The 24,041-nt window shown below is 43.6% G+C and overlaps 1 protein-coding gene across 2 annotated transcripts in view; it reads left to right on the forward strand.

Moving 5' to 3' along the window:
- The first annotated feature begins 2,001 nt into the window (after window positions 1–2,001).
- Window positions 2,002–24,041, forward strand: part of nr2c1 (nuclear receptor subfamily 2, group C, member 1) — a 31,220-nt gene continuing 9,180 nt past the window's right edge. Inside the window, exons 1-10 of one of the 2 annotated variants that reach the window (XM_056281807.1) lie at window positions 2,002–2,119; window positions 3,149–3,268; window positions 3,841–4,074; window positions 5,362–5,440; window positions 5,832–6,011; window positions 6,140–6,290; window positions 10,342–10,438; window positions 13,001–13,185; window positions 23,264–23,417; window positions 23,742–23,863. In XM_056281807.1, the coding sequence (XP_056137782.1) occupies window positions 3,197–3,268; window positions 3,841–4,074; window positions 5,362–5,440; window positions 5,832–6,011; window positions 6,140–6,290; window positions 10,342–10,438; window positions 13,001–13,185; window positions 23,264–23,417; window positions 23,742–23,863 (1,274 nt within the window). In that variant the 5' untranslated portion in view covers window positions 2,002–2,119; window positions 3,149–3,196. Of the gene's footprint in view, window positions 2,120–2,229; window positions 2,601–3,148; window positions 3,269–3,840; window positions 4,075–5,361; window positions 5,441–5,831; window positions 6,012–6,139; window positions 6,291–10,341; window positions 10,439–13,000; window positions 13,186–23,263; window positions 23,418–23,741; window positions 23,864–24,041 lie in introns of those variants that run through there. The other variant, XM_056281808.1, reaches the window with a different exon arrangement.

Genomic DNA, 24,041 nt, shown 5'->3' on the forward strand with positions numbered 1-24,041 from the left:
TAGTTAAAGGCCAGACCCATACTAGCCAGTTTAGCCCGAAGAGGTCACTTATCCGTCAATAAACGTTGTCTCCAGATGAACTGATTCAACATTTTTTGATTTTCTTACCTGGATTATTGGACGTGTGCCAAGACATTTTGATGGTAATACTTTTTGTACTTTTACTAAGGTAAGAACTTGAATGCAGGACTTTTACTTGTAATGGTATCTTTACACTGTGGTATTGCTATTTTTACTTAAGTAAAAGATCCGAATACTTCTACCGCTGCGTACACTAGAACTGATCCTACCATCTTTGGCTGAGGTGTGGCAGCAGAAACCATATGGATCTCAGGTCCTAACCCCCCGCCCCACTGGTTGGCACAATTTTCTGCATTCTGCTGAATGTGTCACGCAGAGATTTCAATTTGTTCCTGCATGCTCAGGATCTGTTGTGATACCTTTGTCTGTCCATCCATCCATCCATCCATCATCCGAACCGCTTATCCTGCTGTCAGGGTCATGGACGGATTAATGCACGGGCCGACGGGGCCCGGGCCCCAGGGCCCCGCCCTTCTGGGGGCCCCCAAGATTAGTGAAATTACGTCCTCTGAAATCCGCCCAATGATTACCCCTTCTATAAATAATCATTACAAGAGGTGATGTCGATTACCAGGGTTTATATAAGACATGATTTCACTAGAATTCTCAATCATGGTGGCAAAATATTTTTTTCCAATTGTATGCCAAAAATATTCCTGTATTATTTCAAATGTGGATTCATTAGCACCTATGTACAATTAAATGTTACAGGCTACACATACAAACAAAAACAAAAATCATTAAAAAATTAAAATAAATTGCATCATGTGCCAATAGATTTGCTCTTGACGACCATGATTCACGTTCAAGTACGTAGCTACGTCATTGTAGGCTACACAAAAAACAAAAATGGAGAAGAGGCGTTATGCTAGTGGGTTCCTTAAAAGAAAAACAAAACAGGAAAAAGTTGAAAGACAGGCGTCCGAGTTGCAAAAGATCCCAAAATTGGATATTTTTTTTTTTTAAAAAGAAAGAAACTCAAACTCCGGATAAGGACGAACAAGAAGCGCTACCGCCGCCAAGCGTTAGCAACTGTGATGAAGCTAGCAACTGTGTAACCGGTTATTTTCTTGCCCGGTGCGGGATTCGATACGCGGTGTACTGCACCACAAGGCGACGTCACTAACCGCTCGGCTAAAGGGTCAAACCCGTTAGTTAGGGGCTAACGTGTCTTATTAGTAGTTTACACAACGTTAGGCCTACTGAAGACGAGCTAATGTTAACAGCAACCGCCATGAATGGACAGCAGCAGCAGCATTTGGATAAAAGTGGCTGCTCATCAGCAGGCGAGCTATCGAATCAGACCAACTGAGATCCGTGGATTTTAACGATGTCGTCGAGGACTTTTCCAGGGCAAAGCCAAGGAGGAAGACTGCCTGAGACCAGGAGAGGGTAACGGGGGTGCTGGAGATACTTTTGTGATATACCAAAAAACATCCCTTGCCCTTTGACCTGCCCTCTCGTGGAAATGTCATGCAGAATCTGAATGGATTCCCCAAAGGGCGTCATTCCATTAAAGCCTTCATACACCTTGTGTAAATGATCTTAAATGGATGGGAAATTAAATGAAATCAAAATGTATAGCGTGACTTTTGCTTGCGCCAATACATATTTTATCATCGCCATTTTACGCTTTTCAAGGAAAACGCTGTGGTGACGTTTTACATGGTCCACGCGATCTTCATACGATCGAAATGCGTATCCTTGATGAAAATACCGTTTTTTTTACTGTTACAGACGAGGAAGTAACCGGACTTTCCAGCACGGGCCGGCGCCGAGTAAAGCCGAATGGACTGGGTGCGGGGAAACGGGTGTGCCGTGGACCGCGGGGACAGTACCATCTTTCACGATGTGGGATGAGGAGCCAATATTCAAGTGTTTTCGATCAGTTCCAACGGCTCCCCGGTACGTTACTGCGCATGCGCACGTCGCGGAGAAACGAGGTCACGAACTCTGACCCGCCCATCAACTGCAGCGGGCAGTTATAAATATTGATTTAATAAACAATTCATTGCCGGACACAGCATTTCCGCTACAGGTAAGGCAACGTTTAATTCCGGAAACGAAGAGTACGGTGAAAAAATACGTATGGGGTGACGACCGTAAGAGGGTGGAAGTATTATCTGTGCGAGTGCAGGGAAGCGGCCATTGGCTAACATATGCTAGCACCCCGCTAATGCTAACCCCTTAGCGGTTCACCGTGTACCCTATCGCTTAAATAAAAAAAGAGAAATAAACGACATCGGCGACTAACAGCAAGTGCGAATTCTTTTAAACGCTAACTGCGTCGATGTGGATATCGGTGACACACAACGCGCCTCCGCGATACTCCCAGCTTGTTAGCTAGCAAACTCAAGTCGGCTCAGCTTTGATAGCCGCTGTGCTAACGATGCTAGGTAGTCTCAACATGCCAGTCAGCAACGTCGGCTCGCCGTGGATGAGAACACGAATCGGTGCAGCGATCGATATAAGCCCGCGTCCCACGGGATTTTCCTTCAAATACTATTCAGTTCAAGAAGGTACGACTTTTACGCGCTATTGTCGAAAGCCGAAGTCCCGCCATCCACGACCCTGCGTTTCTCGTCGGGCCTTTAACCCTTCAATGTTGACCTTTCACCCACAGGAAAAGAAATGCCGCTATCTTCCGTATCGATTTTAAATAGCTGGCTGTTAAACGCGTGTTCGCTGTGCACCCGGCGCAACGTCGCCCGGCTGTTGCCATTTGATACCAGCCTGTAATTTGTTTAAACGTGGCTGTCGCTTCGGTGAATTCAAGCTAGTGCCGGCTGTATTAGTTAGCGTAGGCCGCAATTTCTACGCAACCAACCGGCTAGTTGATAGTAAACAAAGCCTTGCGGATGCACTTAAAATTCCTGCAACCTGGCTGCTCCGTGCGAATCGCATCACGGCCATTTTGCAGCCTCGACTGGGAGTCCCGTTTGTACAAAATATAGAATTCCACCCCGCAGAACTCGCCGACAACCTGTGGCGTTAAATATCGGATCTATCATCTGTCAAAGGGGCCGCGACCTAGTTCAGTATATGAACATGTGTGTTCCCTCCACAGCTGTCCACCCCTCATGGAGCATTGAGGTGGAAGGATTTACATGTCAGGATGGATGGGCAAACGCAGAGGATACAGCTTGTGTCAGCAGACAGCGGAGTAGCGGTGGGACACAGAATCCAGGTGACGTGACAACCTGTCATTCCTAGCCGCGGAGGCTGTTCTGCTTCTGTTCGAGAACAAACACGCAGTGCACGCGCGTGGTAATCTGTAGAATGGATCAAAGATAATTGGGCAACTGAGAGCGAAATTAATTGCCCTTTGGTGGAAGGGACACATTTTCTCCTTTTTTTTTTGTCTGTTTATGTGTATTCATGGGTATCCAATGCTTTACCTGTGCCCCTGTCCATAGGGTTAGTGGTTGTGTCAGGAAGGCGTCTGACATAAAATTTTGCCAAATCATTATGCGGGTTGACAAGACCGCCATCAGTGTTGTGCCCTCGCAGGGTACCCATGGAGGCTGTCAGGTCTGCTGTGGCAACCCCTGGGAGGTGGGGAGCAAGCCGAAAGAAGATGTGTATTCAGGGGAGGGGTATGGGGGGGGTTGGCGTAGCATGGTTCTCTGTTATGCAGTTCAGCTTCAGCCAATAGTGCAGTAGTTATTCAGTGAAAGAAGGTTTATTTAGCTCTCATGTATTTGGCTATTTCTCTCTGCATTTTCTTACGTCTCAATTTTTTTCTTCTTCTTCTTATAGATTGTGACTGATCAACAGACCGGCCAGAAGATCCAGATTGTTACAGCACTGGAGCCATCCTCTCCAGTGAAGCAGCAGTTTATTCTAGCCAATGCCGACTATTCCCCAGGGAGCAAAGTAATCCTGTCCAAGCAGGAGGGCTCTCCTAACAAGGTCATCTTGGCAGCTCCAGATGGCTCTGGGGTTAACCAGCTGCTTTTTACCTCTCCAGAGTTGACTGGGCAGCAGATCCAGGTACTGGTCAAGTTTAAGTTTCAATGATAGCCTAATAAGTTGGCGCACACAAGGAATTTCACTTGGTGTGATGCTCAGGTAAAAAAAAAAAGTCAAAACATGTCTGCAAAAAGAGTATGACAAGAGACTAGGGATGGATATCATTAAGTTTTTAATGGTACTTCTACACGCACTGATACTGCATATCGATCCAGTACTTTAATGGTACTCGTATCGGTTCTTTTTGTTATTGTTTTAAGAGAAAAAACAGACTAAGAGCAGAATTACCAGTGCTTTATTTTTTATGTCTGGACAAAGCATTACTTTTAATCATGTTTGTACCCATGTTTACAAACAATACAAACCCATGTTTGTATTATTTAATTAACTCTGTGTAGGCTGTAGGTTGCTAGCATACATAATGTAGCTGAGGTAGATGGGGCAATGAGAGATGAACTAAGAGCTAGGCAATGGAAAACTGCATTTCTCCACCTGTATTTGATGCACTTCTGCTAGATGTTTCGAAATATTGCCCTTACATGCAAGACTTGTTCCACTTGTGGCAACGAGTGTTTTCAGCATCGACTCTTAGTGAAGTATAACCAGACTCTTTTTTTTTTAACCGTTTAGTTCTCTCTCCGCCATTATGACTTAAGAGCAGGGTGTGTGTGTGTGTGTGTGTGTTTGTTTGTTTGTGTGCACACACATGTGCACACATCTGAGAGAGAAACAGAGCTGGCCCCGCCCCTTGGCTTGCACATATGACAGGCTCAGAGAGAGAGAGAGATCTCTTCTGGGTTGGGAATAATGAAAATACATCATAGACAAATATCTTAATCTTATTGCAAATTAGAAACAGAGTTGGTGAGATAAAATTTGCAAGATAACATTTACATAGCTTATATAAATAGGACATTTCTTAATTTCTCCAATACCAATAACAGAACCGTTTACGTCAGAGCTTATCAATAATACGGTCTTTAATAATTTAGCACCGGTGCCCATCTGATACCGCGTTTCAGTACCTATATCTCTACAAGGGGCATAAAGACACACTTTAAAGTGGGAGGACGGAGAATGTATAAGAAGATCTCGAAGGAAGATCAAGAGTATCAGCACTTCTGGAATATCTACATACATACATATCTACATATGTGACCCTAGGCAATAACAAGTAAGGTACTCGGGCAATATTGGAAATTCAAGACCCGTTTGACGTGGGAGCTCTTCAGCTCTATTTACACTCGTATCCGCATATTTATAACTATTTGTTTTGAGTTGATGGGTCTTTCTTGGGTTGTTCTTCAGTTTGTGACTGAAGGCTCAGACCAGTCTATCATCAAGCCTGTGGTGGAGTACTGCGTTGTCTGTGGCGACAAGGCCTCAGGTAGGAATCCAATACTGTTGGCTTTACCTATGATTGTGATGATGATGTGGTTGTCGATGACGATTACTTTTTTTTTAGCTTTGTTTATAGACAATCACCCCACATACGTTTTAATAAGCAACTGACCTCTGTCTTATGTCATTTTGGAAATGTTAAATTTCTAAAATATTGAATTTGATGATATGAAATTAAATTTGTAAATATTAAATATCCACAATACATGCAACTTAAGCTAACTCATGTCAACTGTTTAACTGTTTTTAGTTTTTTTTTTTTTTTTTAAAGTCTTAATTGAATTTTGGTCTGGAAATGAGCCAATACGTTTTGCTGTTTTTGCATATAAGCACACCACTTGTGTTCCATCTTACCATTGTCTTCTTCCCTGTCTAAGGTCGTCATTATGGAGCTGTCAGTTGTGAGGGCTGCAAGGGCTTCTTCAAACGCAGTATCAGGAAGAACCTTGTGTACACGTGCAGGGGCTCTGGAGAGTGTGTCATTAACAAACACCACCGAAACCGCTGCCAGTACTGTCGACTACAGCGCTGCATAGTTGTCGGCATGAAACAGGACTGTGAGTGTCTCTCAACACCCTCAAAGCTTCAAAAGAATCCCTAGATGCACCGGTATAATAGAGCTGTCCATATTCTGCTTTTTGAGTTTAACAGGGGCAAGACCTAATATGTTTCTTTCCTCTCTTAGCTGTGCAGTGTGAGAGGAAGCCTATGGAAGTATCCACCAGAGAGAAGTCTGTCAACTGCGCTGCTTCCACAGAGAAGATCTACATTCGCAAGAACTTATGTAGTCCACTGGCTGCCACGCCCACGTTTGTAACCGACAAAGAAACAGCCAGGTACAGAAAGCTACACCACACCTCTAGTCCAGATCTTAAGGGCAAGGTCAGTCACAACATTAAAACATGTTCAACAAATAATCAGAATCATCTTTATTGGCGATGTAGTTTTGCATACATGGAATTTTACTCCGGTTTTGTGGCTCTCTCAGTGTACTTAACACAGAGTAACAACACTACAACACAACAATCTTCAGATATATGCACAAGGATTGACTATATACAGGCAAAATAAGAGGCGATAAAATGCAGTGGTGCAGAGAACTTATCAGAGATGCTGAAATAGGTATTAGCAGGTTACTTACATACATGCCTGAGGTAGATGGACATGACAGAGTGCCAGTATACGTACAATGTACAGTACAGTATATACAAAATGGTTGGCTTTATTTGACAATGTTAAGTGTTGATTTGAATGACAGCCCGCAGAAAGAAACTGTTTTTATATCTTGTTTTTTGGTGTACAGTGCTCTGTAGCGCCTACCAGAGGAGAGGAGTTGGAACAGGTTGTGACCAGGGTGTGATGGGTCTGCAGGATGTTGCCTGCCTGTTTCCTGACTCTGGAGGTGTATAGGTCCTGAACGGAGGGCAGGTTGGCACCAATGATTTTCTCTGCAGACTTAACCGTCCGTTGTAGTCTGTCCCTGTCCTGGTAGGTGGCCGATCCAAACCAGACAGTGATGGATTTGCAGAGGACAGATTGGATTATTGCAGTGTATAACTGAATCAGCAGTTCCTGAGGCAGGTTGAACTTCTTGAGCTGGTGGAGAAAGTACATCCTCTGCTGGGCCTTTTTGATGATTGTGTCTATGTTGGATGGCCACCTTAGGTCCTAGGAGATTGTGGAACCCAGAAATCTGTAGTCAAAGAAAGTTGAATCAGTTCTTCTGGACACAATGTTTATTGAGAGAAATGTTTCATCTCTCATCTAAGGTCACATTTACACGACAACGGTCTTGCTAAAAACGGAAAAGTTTTTCCTTTTGCATTTTAAAAAAGTTCCGCGTTCAGACGACATCGTTTTGAATATGATCCACATGCACACGGAGCCACAAAAAACCCGACTGAAAACGCTGTAGTATGCATGCCAGGCCAGTAGTTGGCGGTAAAACGTTGTAGTAGAGAGCCCTTCCAGCAGACCCTAACAACACCACGCGCCTGTACACAAACACTTTCTCCTCAGAGCGGTGAGTAAACAAACAGGCGATGGCGAGTGTACGCTCAAAAGCAGATAATTTTGTCTGGACGGACGATGAAGTGGAGTTGTTACTCTGAGTGACCCTGGACACTCTGAGCATCAAAATCCAAGGAAAGGGGCGCCCGGGTAGCGTAGCGGTCTATTCCGATGTCTACCAGCACGGGAATCTCCGTTTCAAATCCCCATGTTACCTCCAGCTTGGTCAGGCGTCCCTACAGACACAATTGGCCGTGTCTGCGGGTGGGAAGCCAGATGTGGGTAAGAGTGGGATAATTGGTTATGTACAATTGGAGGTAAGAGTGGGATAATTGGCTATGTACAATTGGGGGGAAAAATCCAAGGGAAACGCTGATTGGGAATCGTGCCAGTCAAAATACTCCGATATTTTGGAGGCATTTCTGCTGCAGTATCCATCGAGCCATTCATTCTCGTCAACACCGCCATTCACAAAGTTTTCCCACCACCGGCTTGTTCTCCCAGGTCTTGTCCAAAAGCGTCTTTTGGTTGCCCTCCATCGATGTACAGGTGGATTGAGAATTTGGCGCATGTAAATAATGCGTCTCTGCTGATCACAGTAATGGTGCAGCAAATCTACACTTTGCTGGAGGAGCGTTAATAAATTTAGCAGAGATAACGGCACAAACACAGCTCGGTACTCTGAGCTGTGTTGTCTTCTTACTCGCGCATGGCTATTTGACTGAAAACGTAATACGCATGTGCGAAATGGAGCCGTCACGTCACCGTTTTCACAGGAACCGGTTTTGCTAGTTTACACAGCGACGGTGGAGTTGAGTTTTCAAAAGATTTCACTCTAGAACCCGGTTTCAAAAGTTTGCGTTTTCAGGCCCCCAAAACGCAGTTGTGTGAATGAAAGGCCGAAACGCAACAATACTTAACCGTTTTATGTTCAAAGCGTTGCCGTGTAAACGGCCCTTAAGTGACCTCTTCAGTCTAAACTGGATTATTACCTGGATTATCGAGCATGCATAAAGATGCTTTGACAGAAATCTGTAGGTTTTCACCGCAGACGTCATGCTGTTGAGTATGGTGAGGGGGGTGCAGTGTTGGGGGGGGGGGGGGGGGCTCCTCCTGAAATCCACTGTCATCTCCAATGTTTTGAGCATGTGCAGCTCCAGGTTGTTATGGCCACACTAGAGAGTCAGCTGTTCAACCTCCTCTCTATATGCAGACTTGTCACCATCCCGGATAAGGTCAATGATGGTTGTGTCATCCTCAAACTTCAGGAGTTTTAACAGATGGGTCACCTGAGGTACAGTCATTTGTGTAGAGGGAGAAGAGTAGAAGGGTGAGCACACATCTCTGGGGGTTACCAGTGCTTATTGTACGGGTGCTGGATGTGATTTTTTTTCTCTTTTTTTCCCCCCAGCCTTACCAGCTGCCTCCTATCTGTCAGAAAGTTTTTAATCCCTTGGCAGATGGGGACTGGTACGTTGAGCTGGGTGAGTTTTGAGTGGATGCTATCTGGGATGATGGTGTTGAACGCTGAGCTGAAGTCCACAATTGGGACCCTTGTGTATGTCCCTGGGGAGTCGAGGTGTTGGTAGATGTAGTGCAATCCCATGTTGACTGCATCCTACACTGGCGGCTTGTGATTTCCTTCAGGTGGGCCAGCACCAGTCTCTCGAAGGATTTCATGACCACAGACATTAGGGCAATGGGCATGTAGTCATTTAATTCTGTGATACGGAGTTTTTTAGGTACCAGGATGATAGTGGAGCTCTTGAAGCAGAAGGGGACTTCACACAGCTCCAGTGATCTGTTGAAAATCAGTGTGAAAATGGCAGCCAGCTGGTCAGCACAGACTTTCAGACAGGAGGGTGACACGCCATCCGGGCCCGGTGCCTTCCTGGTCTTCTGTCTCTGGAAGAGCTGGCACACGTCCTCTACACAATAAACTTGCCCCTGTGGTACCGTTTTCATACAACTCATTTGCAACCCTTTACAGTGAAACTCCATTCGTGTTTTTAACTTGTGTCTGCCTACCACGCAATTTTTAAAAATGCCAGAAAGGGGGTGTGAAGGGCTGGGAACAGGATGGGGAGTTTGGGCCTGAGGCCTGGTAGGTCAGAAGGGGCACTCCAAATGACTCCACCCTGTTCTCCCAACCACAGTGTCATTACACTAGAAAATAGGCATGATCAGAAAGTGATTATGAGCATGACAAAGAAGGGCCACCCCTTTGCAAATCTACTTTTATACTGTGAGAGGTAAGCTAATGATGGAACTTAGTACAGTTCTTGTACACATCGAATTGAACACTTTCTGCTCATTTTAACCTTTAGATGTTGTATTGAGAGATTTTGTGAGGTGAATACCACTACTGTCACATTTGTGCTGACATTATGAACGCTATGATCTCGTTTCATACGTGAATAGCATTACATAGAAATATAAAACTAAGAAAAAATAGTATGTAGTCAAGCTTTAATACCAGTGAACTACTATTACTGCCGATCACCACTAGAGGTGGCTGTTATCCTCTCATTGTGCATTGCCAATCTTTGGCATGTTGCATAATGTATGTTGCGTAAATGTACATTGTAATTTGGTACCTGTTTTTTGTATATGAATTCTTTTTTGACCTTGTCACCAAATGTTAGTGCTGGAGAAAAAGTGAATACTTTCATTTTGTAAAACAATACCTGTGTTTATGGTATTCACGCTACCTGTGTCGACCTGATGGCATACGCTACAGGGTGTACTGTGAAAGCAACAAACCAAACCCGCTAGCCACTTGAGTTGATGTTATTGCAAAAAGAAGGCGTCTCATGGCGGGGTTCAGTATTGTGCAGCGTAAGTGAGATGGTTGAAATCTGGCATTTCTGATTGCAGGTCCACAAGTTTACTGGAGTCAAGCATGCTGCTCAACATCCAGCAGCCCTTTTCCAAACTAGAGAACACCATTTTAGTCCCAGCTTCACCTGACAAGGTAATCTTGATGCCATCATCTTAAATTTTCCTAGTAGCAGATATGTTGTTTTGACTTGTCATGAACATGACTGCTGCAGTAAGAGTTGCTCTGAAAATACAGGATTTGTCATAGCAATATTAAAGGGATAATCTGTAATTCAAATGTATATCAAATGGTAGCCCCGCTTCCAACATGCAAAACACAGGATTTGAGCTTCCTGTCACTCTCAAATTATTTAACAGGTCTCTTCATAGACTTAATAGACTAACACTAAAAGCAAGTAAATCCGAGATTTTAATGTTTTCTAATGCTGTAAAAGGTTTGTTTACATTGGTAATTTTTATAAACAATGGAGTAAAACAGGCCCATATTTTAGATTATGATCAGCTGACAAAGGCACAGTGCTTATTTTCAATCTATAACTCAAACAAGGAGTGTGAAACATGACTCCGTTACCAGGGACTATTCAGAATCCTACTATGATGCAATGATCTGGTAGTTTAAAATCCAAAACTTATCCACGGTGGTGGTTTGAAGTGTGTAGGTGTCTGATTTCTATATTTAAAAAAGTTTGTAAAAGCCACAATTGCCGCTTATATGGGATCAACTACATGCATGATGGTAAAATGGTAAGTTTGAAAGAATCTGTCATTTCATGCTAAAAACTGCAATGGAGGACGTCCGGGTGGCGTAGCGGTCTATTCCGTTGCATACCAACACAGGGATCGCCGGTTCAAATCCCCATGTGACCTCCGGCTTGGTTGGGCGTCCCTACAGGCACAATTGGCCGTGTCTGCGGGTGGGAAGCAGGATGTGGGTATGTGTCCTGGTCTCTGCACTAGCGCTTTCTCTGGTCGGTCGGGTCGTCTGTTTGGGGGGGGGGAATAGTGTGATCCTCCCGTGTGCTATGTCCCCCTGGTGAAACTCTTCACTGTCAGGTGAAAGGAAGCGGCTTGTGACACCACATGTGACAGAGGAGACATGTGGTAGTCTGCAGCCCTCCCCGGATCGGCAGAGGGGGTGGAGTAGCGACCGGGATGGCTTGGAAGAGTGGGGTAATTGGTCTAGTGCAACTGGGGAGAAAAGGGGGGGGGGCAATCGACTTATTCTTTCATATGTGTTTCCAATATTCAAATGTTATAAACGGTGTTCTCTTTTAGGGATATATTCTCTTGAAAAGTAAAAAAACCGTGGATTGTGATACTGCTTAAAAAAAGGATATATTTTGGCCATATTGTTTACCCCTAACTCAAAATCTTCAACTATGTATGTTGTTTATTGATTACAGTTCTGCTTTTTCTTTTTCTTTTTTTGCAATTGTACCATCCAAACTAGTGTTGAAACTCAGGTCTTGGTCTGGGAACTCTCTCTGTAATTGGCTATCTGATTTTCTGACAGGCAGACTGTGAGAATAGCTAAACTATACTCATCTATATTAGTTCTTTGGACCGGCACACCTCAGGGCTTCTGTCTCAGTCATTTATTGTGCAGTCTGTTCACACATGACTGTTGCCATATATGACAACAACAGCATCATTAAGTTTGCAGATGACACCATAGTGATTGGACTAATAAGTGACAGTAATAAAAGAGGTCCTATAGAAGGGAAATGGACGATTTAACCATATGCTGCCATGATAACAACCTCTCTCTAAATTTCAGTAAGACTAAAGAAATCATTGCTGACTTTAGGAAGATCACAGAAAATCCCATTCCTATTTCCGTCAATGGGTCATCTGTTGAAATTGTGGACACTTGGATTTCTCGGGTTTACACATCACAGACATCCTCATATGGTCTCTAAACACCAATTGCATCCTCAAGAATGCGGAGCAGAGACTGTATTTTCTGAGGTGTTTCAAGACCAAAACTTCTATGAACTTTTATCTCTGTACCATGGAGAGTGTCTTGACAGGCTGTATCACAGTGTGGTTTGGCAACTTGACTGCTCAGGACTGCAGACCGCTGCAAAAGACTGTAAAGACAGCAGCAAAAATCATTGACATTGAACAACCACAACTTCGTAATGTTTACACCACTCACTGCAAAAGGAAAGCCCAAAACTTTATTAAGGACACCAGCCACCCCACTCATGTTCTGTTCTCACTCCTTCCATCTAAAAAAAAAACGTTACTGGAGCATCAAATCACACACCACCCGTCTCAAGTAAGAGTTCCTTTCCACAGGCAGTCAGGTTGCTGAACAGCTGATGCACCCATATGCACCTTACAATGTTGCGTTATTGTGTACTTTTCTATATTATGTATGAATTTATGTGTACATAGTCTGTGTAGGTCTGTAGTGTTAGTGTTGTTTTTTTTAATTTTTATTCTTTTGGGATGACGTGTCCTTGTGTCCTTTGTGTTAAGGCAGAGAGAGCCAGAGCTCAAGAATTTCATTGTATTTTAATACACATGATAATAAAGTTGAACTTGAACTGATATACCCCAATTGTAGATGGTCAAATTAATCGCAGATTGGGCCTTTAAATTTTTATCATTGGTGCCAATTTAAATACACACCTATCCATATCTTTGTGTAAAAGGGATTCTTGATAATGACCATTCTCCCATTGCTCAGGATGATCCATGTCAGGGTGACCTGAGCACACTGGCCAATGTGGTGACATCCCTCGCCCACCTCAACAAGACCAGGGAGGCAAGTGAGGGCGGCAGTGATCTGATGGGGGTGGAAACCCTTAGCAACGGGGATGGTTCCATGATGGACATCCAAGGAGATGAACAAAACACAAGTGAAATAACTCGGTGAGAAAACGAAAATGAGACATCGAAAATATTTTCTTCCTTTGTGTGCTAGATGATGAGCATCCCATCAAGTTTAGCTCCTTGTATGTGCAGACTCATTTGGGTTGAAATAATTTGAACTTTAAGGTTTGATTTTCTTTGGTTCTGCATGAACATCACTGTAGGGCTCCCTAGTGACTACAGCAGGGTCTCCGTAGCTACATTAGGGGTCGTTGTAACCCATGAGGACCTCCTCAAAAATGTAACTGCATGTCGAGGCCACAGGGGGCAGTGCTGATAATGCAAGAGCTGTGATTGGTTTGTCTGGGCCGCTTAACTGCTACGTGTTTCCGATGCTGGCACCCAGCAGTTCATCCATCTCTTGTATTTAGCAAACATCCTAGTCCTCCTGCCTCACCATGTTCAGTGGTTTCACAGACCACCCCGTCTCCAACGTAATTTCGCCCTCAATAATGCCAACAAAATTAGCTCTTTTTACTCATCTAACAAAGCCATTTCCATTACAAACCTCTGTCTTTGTTGAAGAAAAAAAAGAAAGCCACTTCATTTTGTCATTGTACACTTACAATGAAATTTGTTTTCTGCACTGAACCCATCCAATGCTACGAGCAGTGGTGCAGCGCCTGGAGACCAACTCCAGTTCTTTTTCCTATCACCTTGGTCAGGGGAACAGGCAGGAAGGAGTTTTAACCCTAACGTGCATGTCTTTTTGTTACCAGTAAATGAAAAAATGTAAACACGATTACCACGATTACCTTACCTGATTTTTTTTTTTGCATGCTCTCGTGTAGCACCCCTATCCTTAATAAGACTAGAGAGCTATATATCAAGTATCTAGGGTCTGAGTAGTAAGATAGAATAAGTCACTAGGTGAGACTCTGTATAGAAAAGTAGAACAGTCGGCAAATTTATTACACAATTAACCAACAATTAGTACGTTCACAAGCTACTGGGAATGTAAACACTTAGTTTTACCAAACAGTAGGAAAATGGAATAAGATAAAAAATAGAAACAAAAATAAAGATAGGAACAGAATAGAGCTCTTTCTTTTCAAAACCCTCAAAAACCCCAAAATAGTAGATTGTCTTTGTGTGTGTGTGAGTGTGTGGTACCCAAGTTCAGTGTATTTGTGTTAAAGTTCATCTACCCGGGTAGTTTTAAATGCACTTTGGAGATCTCATATCTGTGTCCAAAGTAGGTTGGGATTGGATATTCTTCAAACTCAGTCACTCTTGTGAGAAGAATCCAAAGCCGCTGGCCACACAGCTTCCAAACGATCCCTCCGTGGAGACTGCTCACTCACTGGGACAGGCTCACCGTTGCACTTAAGTTCAACCGTGGAACTCTCTCCGGACCAAAAAACCAATCGGAGCTCTCGGAAGAAGTTACAAAAAGAATGATAAACCTGGGTTCCCTCGATGGATTTTACAGGATCTTCTAACAAAAGACAATATTTGTTAAAGGATTGTAATAGGATTACGATGTATTTGACGGTTTCAACTTGCTTTTAGGGCAAATTTCTCACCGCTGCTCAGTTTAACTGGTTTACGTCAGAGATATCTCGAGTGACATAAGTAGCATGAAGGGCGCACTCTACTGGTGATGAATTAGATTGCACTCAACCGTGTGCCTATATATTAACCCCTTAGTAACTAAATACTTTTTAAGTGGGATACACCAGCATAGCATGTACGATACAGCTACCTAGTTTGTGGCTGTGCTATAACATTCCAAGAGTTCCGCCTACATAGTAGTATAAATCAAATGCAACTCCATAAGCACCTATGGCGGGAACCCACGGTCACCTTAACATGGAACCAGGAAACTTGCCTGAGAGTTTTTGAAATTGACTAATCACATTGGAGTAGGCGGCAATTTCTACAGGAGCATACTTTGGTTGCATGCAAGTAAACAGTCCGTGTGGGGAGTGAAAGAGGCGGTGTCATGGAAATTGCCTGCAAACACTCAAGACTCAGAAATAATTACACAAAACTCTGGTGGTTGATGATAAAAGGCAAGTTGTATTGCATTCAATAGGAGAATACAAGCAGTGGGTGAACTATATTCCCTTTTCCTTAGATAAAGAAAGACCCGACCATTGGTCAACTAAAGCCATGTCTTTCCGTATACCTCACACCATAGGTCAGTTTACACATTGGTCATCGCCAGTTAGGGGTCCATATAGAATTAGAAGAGACTGTGGATGGAAAGATGGCCGAAAAAAATAACCATCTCCTATTACAAACATACCTTATTCCTCTCTGGGAAATTCACAGGACCCTTCTTTAAAGCAGATTTGAACAACAGACATAGAGAATCAGATACACAATGAATAAATGATCTCATATTGCTTCAATGCCAATTTTCCTTCAAATCGGAATGCGTTGGCCGAAATGCTGCCTGGACCTAAAACGCCTCCAGAAAGTATCAATATTTGTGCCTTGTGTGGAGAAAAGTTCGACTCGTGTAATAAAAGAAGCAAATTGCTTAATCACCATGGCTGTATTCCAGAAAGCAGCTTTAGTGAAAACTCTTGAGTTTATTAACACTGAGATGAGCCAGGCAGGTAACTCCCAGAGTTTGAGTTACTGCTTTCTGAAATGGAAAACCCAGTTCCCCTCATCTCAGGGTTAACAAACTCAAGATTTTTTTGCTAAACATTCTTTCTGTAATGCATTCCAGGAAGATGGTGTCCTCTGGCAAATCCCTTAAACAGCCATTGTAGTGGTTTTAAACTGTTAACTGAGTGTAAACTGGCTACTTGTGAAACAATCGGGTCATAGACATCTCTCAACTCCAACTCCATTCTCATGTCACAAGTTGCTAATCGGACTGTAAACAATGACTGGCGCACAAAAGAGGAAGTCTTACCTAGGAAACAGAAGCAGGCTACACCGAAAGCCCCAAAATATTGGCCGGTGCCCCCAGAGGCTAAATCAATGTCAGATGATAGCCGATGGGTTTTAAGATTTATTGACCGGTATCTGTATATCCATGTGAATACTAATGTGTGTACTGGAGGCAAGCATTAGCCCTACAAAGCAGCCCAGGGGTTGGTTTTCAGTTGATCACAGGGCTCTAATTGAATTGAGTCTGAGGCCATGTGGTTTCTGCCTCCGTTCTTAAAGACTTTATTAGATTGGCCAGTCAAAAACTGGCCATCTAAGAGGAAGGATCAAGGATCCCATGCCGGTTCTTCAGCTGTGGCTCATATTTTTTTACCACTGTGATCTAGACCTCAAAATATGGAGGCCTGGGTTGTATTTTTATGATGTTCTCATTTAATTAATTACTAAATTGCTTGCTCATGCAAGGAATTTAGCCCAATGTAATGTCAACATGAAAGAACAAATGGCACAAAACATTATAGTACAAGAAAAACTAAGAGTGTCTTCAAAATATCTAGAAGAGACAATCTAAAGCCGCTTTCCAACATACATTCTTTAACAGTATCTGAATGATATTTTTTTTCCCAGAATTGCGGTGGTTTTCTCTGTTCACATACAGCTTCTATCTGTAAGATTTACACATGGCGTTTATTCACATGAGTGCCCTTGGACTTGTTCCCTGCTCATTTCAGATGTCTTTATATCGTAAACTGTGCCATCTTTAACGTGATTCTTTTATTATTCATTTATAATAAAATGAATACATTTTACATTATTCATTCATAATAACGGCTCTATCAAAGAAGGTTGGATCAGTTCATATGGATACGTTTATTGACAGATACATTTCATCACTCAACTAAGTGACATATTCAGTCTTAAAACTAGACTGCAAGTATCCCCACCCCTTATAAACAATACAGTACAGTACAATTGCATAACGACTGAAACCAATGACCAGTTTCATATGCAAATATGGGTGTGACCATTAACTAGAGCAGCGGTCGGGAACCTATGGCTCGCGAGCCATATATGGCTCTTCCGGTGACGGCATATGGCTCCCAGACAATTTTGAGTTGAAATTTTTAAAAAAAATCAGTTTGGAACTGATTTCTGATTTTAAAATACTTGTGATATTTCTTAATAATACTGTGTCATTTTAAAGTAAACAGAAATTAGTTTTGAAGATAAATTTCACGGGTCACCCATGGGTCGGGTCGGGAACCAATGGCTCGCGAGCATGTCCGGGTCATTGTAAAGGTGAAGAAATCAATTTTATCAGATAGCCAACTAGTTTATCCGCTTCAACCCTTGTAACGGAAAAGATGGCGAAAAGAAAAAAAGACGATGATTACCGTGCATTCCAGGCTGCGTCCACAGAGGAATTTGCATTTGTGGAGAGAGCTGGATGGATCTGCGGTATGTCTAATATGCAATGATAAAATTGCATCGATGAAACGGTCAAATATAAAGCGGCACTTCGATACACACCATGCTTCATTTGCATGGAAATCTCCAGCGGGGGCCGGCAGGAAAAGGGCATGCGAGGAGCTAAAGCGGAGAGTGCAGACGAGTCAGCAGCAACTGCGTGTGTGGACCAAGCAAGGTGACGGGAATTCCGCTAGCTTTGCGGGGGCTTTGGCAATAGTAAGGAATGGAAAGTCATTCACAGATGGCGAGTATGCCAAAACATTCATGCTTGATGTGGCCAATGAACTGTTTGATGACTTCCCAAATAAAGACAAGATAATCAAACGAATAAAAGACATGCCCCTGTCAGCAAGAACTGTGCACGATCGTAGCATCATGATGGCAAATCAAGTCGAGGAAACACAAATTAAGGACATAATCGGCGGGACATACTTTTCTCTCGCGTTAGATGAGTCAACAGACGGTAGCCATCTATCTCAGTGCAGTATCATTGCCAGGTATGCTGCAGGTGACACACTGCGTGAGGAAAGCTTGGCTGTTTTGCCAATGAAAGGGACAACAAGAGGAGAGGATTTATTCACGTCTTTCATGGAGTTTGCTAAAGAAAAAAAACTACCGATGGATAAACTTATTTCTGTCTGTACTGATGGTGCACCCTGTATGTTGGGGAAGAACAAAGGATTTGTAGCACTTCTCCGTGAACATGAAAAGAGAGCCATCCTAAGTTTTCATTGCATCCTGCACCAGGAGGCGCTTTGCGCTCAGACGTGTGGCCAGGAGCTTGGTGAGGTGATGTCGCTGGTCATTCGAGTGGTCAACTTTATTGTTGCCCGAGCTTTAAATGATCGCCAGTTTAAAGCTCTGTTAGAAGAAGTTGGGAATCATTATCCCGGTCTGCTTTTACACAGCAACGTGCGTCAGTTGTCAAGGGGGAAGATGCTCAGCCGTTTTGCAGCTTGCCTGAGTGAAATCCGGACTTTTCTTGAAATGAAAGGCGTCAAGCATCCTGAGCTAGACAACACTGACTGGCTCCTGCAGTTTCACTATCTCGTGGACATAACTGGCCATCTGAACCAGCTCAATGTGAAAATTCAAGGTATTGGAAATACAAGCTCATCCCTTCAACAAGCAGTGTTTGCATTTGAAAGCAAGCTGGAAGTCTTTCTCAGGGACATTGAAACAGGTCGTCTTCTGCACTTTGAAAGACTGCAACAATTTAGAGATGCATGCTTAGCAAGTGACTCCACTCAACATCTGGATCTCCAGCATCTAGCTGGCTTTACGTCCAATCTCCTGCAGTCATTCAAAGCACGTTTTGGAGAATTTCGTGCGCGCACTGGTCTTTTCAAGTTCATCACTCATCCACATGAGTGTGCAGTGGACAAAATCGACCTGACATGCATCCCCGGGGTCTCTATCGGAGACTTTGAGCTGGAAGTTGCTGACCTGAAGGCATCAGACATGTGGATGAGTAAGTTCAAGTCACTTAATGGAGAGTTGGAAAGTCTTGCGCGACAGCGAGCAGAGCTGGCGAGGGAACACAAGTGGACAGAAATGAAAAATCTTCAACCTGAAGACCAGCTGATTCTTAAAACTTGGAACGAGCTTCCTGTGACATACCACACAATGCAGCGTGTGAGTATTGCCGTATTGACCATGTTTGGCTCTACATATGCATGTGAGCAGTCATTCTCGCATATGAGGAACATTAAGACCAACCTACGCTCACGTTTAACTGATGAAAGCCTCAACGCCTGCATGAAGCTCAACCTCACCACGTATGAACCAGACTATAAGGCCATCAGCAAAACCATGCAGCACCAGAAGTCGCATTAAAAGTGAGACATATTTAATGTATTATACGTTAAAAATACTATATGGCTCTCAATGAAATATATTTAGAAATATTTGGCTTTTATGGCTCTCCCAGTCAAAAAGGTTCCTGACCCCTGAACTAGAGTTTCATTGGCCGTGTGTGCTATTCACAGAGGATTAGGGAATGTTGCCATCACAGCATTGTAAGATTGCAACAGATGCATAACGACTGAAACCAACTGCCAGCTTCATGTGCAAATATGGGTGTGACCATTAACTAGAGTTTCGATGGCCAGTATAGTACTGCCCCCCCGTATGAAGTACGTGGACTGAAGACACAGTTTCAGGAGCAGACAGGAGAGACTTAACATCATAAGAGACCATTGTTTCATCCCTCCCCATAATGATGTCCCTCACCATATCCACAAAGTCCATAGTGTTCTGAATTTGATGTTCATTACTGCCTACCAACGGGTTAAGAGTAGATCCAAGAAACTTGTTATAGGTCACTGAGTTAATCGTACAAACAATAGGCCGTAGTGGCACATCCTGTTTATGTATATTAGGAAAACCATAGAGTCTAGTTTTTGCTTCCCCTGTGTATAAACTGTGGTACAAAATTCTGTCAATAGCATTGTGCTGTTGAACAGCGTCAGACAAGCACTTTTTTCTTGTAACCACTGCCTGGATCTTGTTTTAGGGGCTCATAAGTATATGTGTCGCTAAGTAACATCATAACTTTCTCATGATAGTCTGTCTGATTTAATACAACAGTGCATTTATTTGCCTTTGACCGCCGGAAGGATGATGATCTTATTGTCTTTACTGAGAGCCGTGAGTGTATTCCTCTCATCTCTATTGATGTTGGATGGTGGCGCCTTCGCATTGCTGAGACAGGCTGAAACGTTCATCCGCAGTTGCTCCGCTTTTTTCAGATTGCTGATTCCATTGCTGTGATTAGTTCCACTAGCAGGATTTCCCTCAGTGTAACAGCAAAATTCAGCCCCTTAGCAAGGATGTCTTTTTCCGCGTGGGTGAGTTGTCTGTCGGATAGATTCTTCACCCACTTGTCCACATCATCGGCGTGTGTCTGGCATCCATCTCTCTGTGTGCCATAGAGGTCGCCGGCCGTTGTTTGCCAATGTTTCTGGCATGCAGCAACTAGGTCGAACGTCTTTTCCTGCCTGGTTTTCGACTTTTTGTGTTGAGCTAGCCGAGCCTTCTTTGAGAACTCAATCACACGTTGGAAAGTGGTCTCATCTAGATACAATATGAGTCTCTGTTGGATCTGCTCCTCTTTGGCTTTCAAAGCGTCGATAGCAAAATTGGTTTGTCTCACCCGTTCATTCGACAGCTGGCTCTGTGCCTCCTGGAGGATCTGGTTAGCTCGGTGGCCCTTGACCGAAGATTTCATTTGCAGGCTCTTGGGTGTACTCCCACTCTGTCTGTATCTGAGGTTGAATCTCAGGTGGTTCCTGTAGTCTTCCATTTTACGTACCGTTTGCTGGTACTCACGTGCAAGTTTAAGGCAGTCCTCACCAAAATGATTCAAAATGTCCTGGTGCATGCTCAATAATCCAATAATTGAAACTCTAGTTAATGGTCACACCCATATTTGCATATGAAACTGGTCGTTGGTTTCGGTCATTATGCATCTGTTTTGTACTGTATTGTTTATAAGGGGCAGAGATACCTGCAGTCAGTTTAGACTGAAGATGTCACTTGGTTGAGTGATGAAATGTATCTGTCAATAAACGTTGTATCCAGATGAACTGATTCAACCTTTTTTGATTTTTTTTTTTTTTTACCTGGATTATTGAGCCGGAGGGGACTGGAGGGTCTGCTCCAATTATCGGGGCATCACGCTGCTCAGCATCCCTACTCTAGGGTGCTGGAAAGGAGGCTCCGACCAATTGTCGAACCTCGTATCCAGGAGGAGCAATGCTGATTCCATCCTGGCCATTGAACAATGGACCAACTCTTTACCCTTTCGGAAGTGCTGAGGGAGGCGTGGGAGTTTGACCAGCCAGTCTATATATATTTTGTGGACTTGGAGAAGGATTATGACGTGTACCCCGGGGGACTCTGTGGGGGGTACTGCGGGAGTATGCGGTAACGGGACAGTTGCTACAAGCCATCCAGTCCTTGTATAACCAAATTGAAAGCTGTGTCTGTATTCTCGGCATAAAATCAAACACGTTTTCGGTGGGTGTCAGACTCCGCCAAAGTTGTCCCTTGTCTCAGGTTCTCTTTGTGATATTCATGGACAGGATCTCAAGGCGCAGCCAAGGTGAGGGGTGTGTCCATTTTGGGAACCTCAGAATTGCATCTCTGCCCTTTGCAGATGATGTGGTTTTGTTGGCTTCATCAGAATGCGACCTCCAGCGTGCACTGGGGTGATTTGCAGCTGAGTGTGAAATGGCTGGGATGAGAGTCAGCACCTCCAAGTCTGAGGCCATGGTTCTCTACCGGAAAATGGTGGTTTGCTCCTTCGGGGTTGGGGATGAGTTGTTGCCTCAAGCGAAGGAGTTCAAGTATCTTGGGGTCTTGTTCATGAGTGAGGGTAGGCTGGTGCAGGAGATTAACAAGCGGATTGGTGCAGCATCAGCAGTAATGCGGGCATTGGACCAGACCGTTGTGGTGAAGAGGGAGCTGAGCCAGAAGGCAAAACTCTCAATTTACCAGTCAGTCTTCATTTCAACCCTCACCTATGGTCATGAGCTTTGGGTAGTGACCGAAAAGGTGAGATTGCAGATACAGGTGGCTGAAATGAGTTTCCTCCGTAGGGTGTCTGGGCTCAGCCTTAGAGATAGGGTGAGGAGCTCGGACATCCGGAGGGAGCTTGGACTAGAGCCGCTGCTTCTTCGTGTCGAAAGGAGCCAGTTGAGATGGTTTGGGCATCTGATTAGGATGCCTGCTTGGTGCCTTCCTTTGGAAGTTTTGTGAGAATGTCCAACTGGGACGAGACCCCGGGGTAGACCTAGAACTCACTGGAGGGATTACATGTCCAATCTGGCCTGGGAACACCTTGGGATCTCGCAGGAGGAGCTGGAGGGTGTTGCTGGGGAGAGGGACGTCTGGAGTGCGTTACTTAGCTTGCTGCCCCCGCGACCCGACCCTGGAGAAGCGGCTGATGATGAGATTATTGAGCATGCATTAAGACAATAACGGCTCTAAATCATCTAGACGTTTTTAAATATGTTCCTAATTTTACTGGATTTAAAATAAATCTCATGCTTTTATCTGTTGTGCACAAGTCATGGATACATTCCTTGTGATTGGTTCATTCACACCTGTAAAAGCATGTTAATACAGCAATCTGGCGACTTTTGTTCACACTATCATCATTTGGTAATGCTTTGGAAAATGTCACTAGGCCACGAGTCAGCATATTGCTGATGCAACTTTTACATCGTGTCGACTGACTTGCCGTTCACACATCAGCCAGACAGGTTAAATTGAGGGAAAGTTTATAGGTTAGTCAGCACGTTTGAATGAGGTTTAGTGTTCTAAAAGTGTCTGCGTGTCCTAGAATAGAAAGTTAGCAAGTAAATAAAGTGACAAAAGTTTTTAGTATGAGTAGAGATCCACCATCTGCAGATGGTGGATTTCTGCTATTCAGTATTCATGAAGAAGAATCATATTTTACTGGTGAGCGCAATAATTTTGAGCAACCATTTGACTGTTGATTTAGAATTACTGATGTTTCTATACGCCCAGTGGACATGCTCCATAACTGTTTACAATCCTGCTGTGTAACATCTTTATTATCTACCCTTGTAGGATCAATCACAAATATGACCGTGAGGTCCACTTTTTGGGTGAGCCCACCTGTAAACAATTGCTACACAAGGGGGAGGCCAAACCCTATCACACTAAATACCAATTAGATCGACTCGTAGGTTGGTCAGGCACTGTTTTATGATTTTCTGTGTCTTCCCAGAGCCTTCGACACCCTAGCTAAAGCGCTGAACCCAGGGGATGGCTCAGGCAGGGACTCCTTGGAAGCCACCATGCAGTTGATGTCAGGGGACCAGTCAGGTCCTGTGGTAGAGCTAGAGGGACCTCTCCTCTGCGACAGCCACGTCCTCTTTAAGGTGAAGGCAGGCACAACCACGGATCTTTGACCTCCAGATGAAATAAAACCAGGACCCAAAATAACATCAATTTTGACAAATCTCTGGGTGTCTCAAACAACGGCACTGCGTTTGTGTGTCCTAGTCTTTCCAAATAACAGTAGTTATATTCCTCTTTAGTCAATTATCAAAGAAGTTAGCTGTTCCAATTTTTTCCACTTTGAATTATTATGGTTATATCCTTGTATCTGTATGTTCAGCATCTCACTAAGACAAATTTTTAGTTTTTGCACACTTACTTTACTGTTACAAAATCTGAAGTTGATCTTGAATCTGTGCCCTCAGCTAATGATGCCTTTGCCCGTGCCAGAGTTCCTTAACGTGAACTATATCTGTGAGTCGGCTTCACGGCTGCTTTTTCTCTCCATGCACTGGGCACGTTCCATCCCTGCCTTTCAAGCCTTAGGGTGAGTCTAATGGCCAAACCATTTTTGATTTTATTTATTTTTTCCATAATATAATTTCAGATAATGTGCTTGTACTGCCTTATTGCATATCTATTACATAATGATTATTGGTTTGGTATGACTTCAGTGACATGGCCTCAACTGACTAAAACAAACCCTTGTGTGTACGCATGTATAT

This window comes from Lampris incognitus, chromosome 6 (assembly GCF_029633865.1).
Source record: "Lampris incognitus isolate fLamInc1 chromosome 6, fLamInc1.hap2, whole genome shotgun sequence".
NCBI lineage: Eukaryota > Metazoa > Chordata > Actinopteri > Lampriformes > Lampridae > Lampris > Lampris incognitus.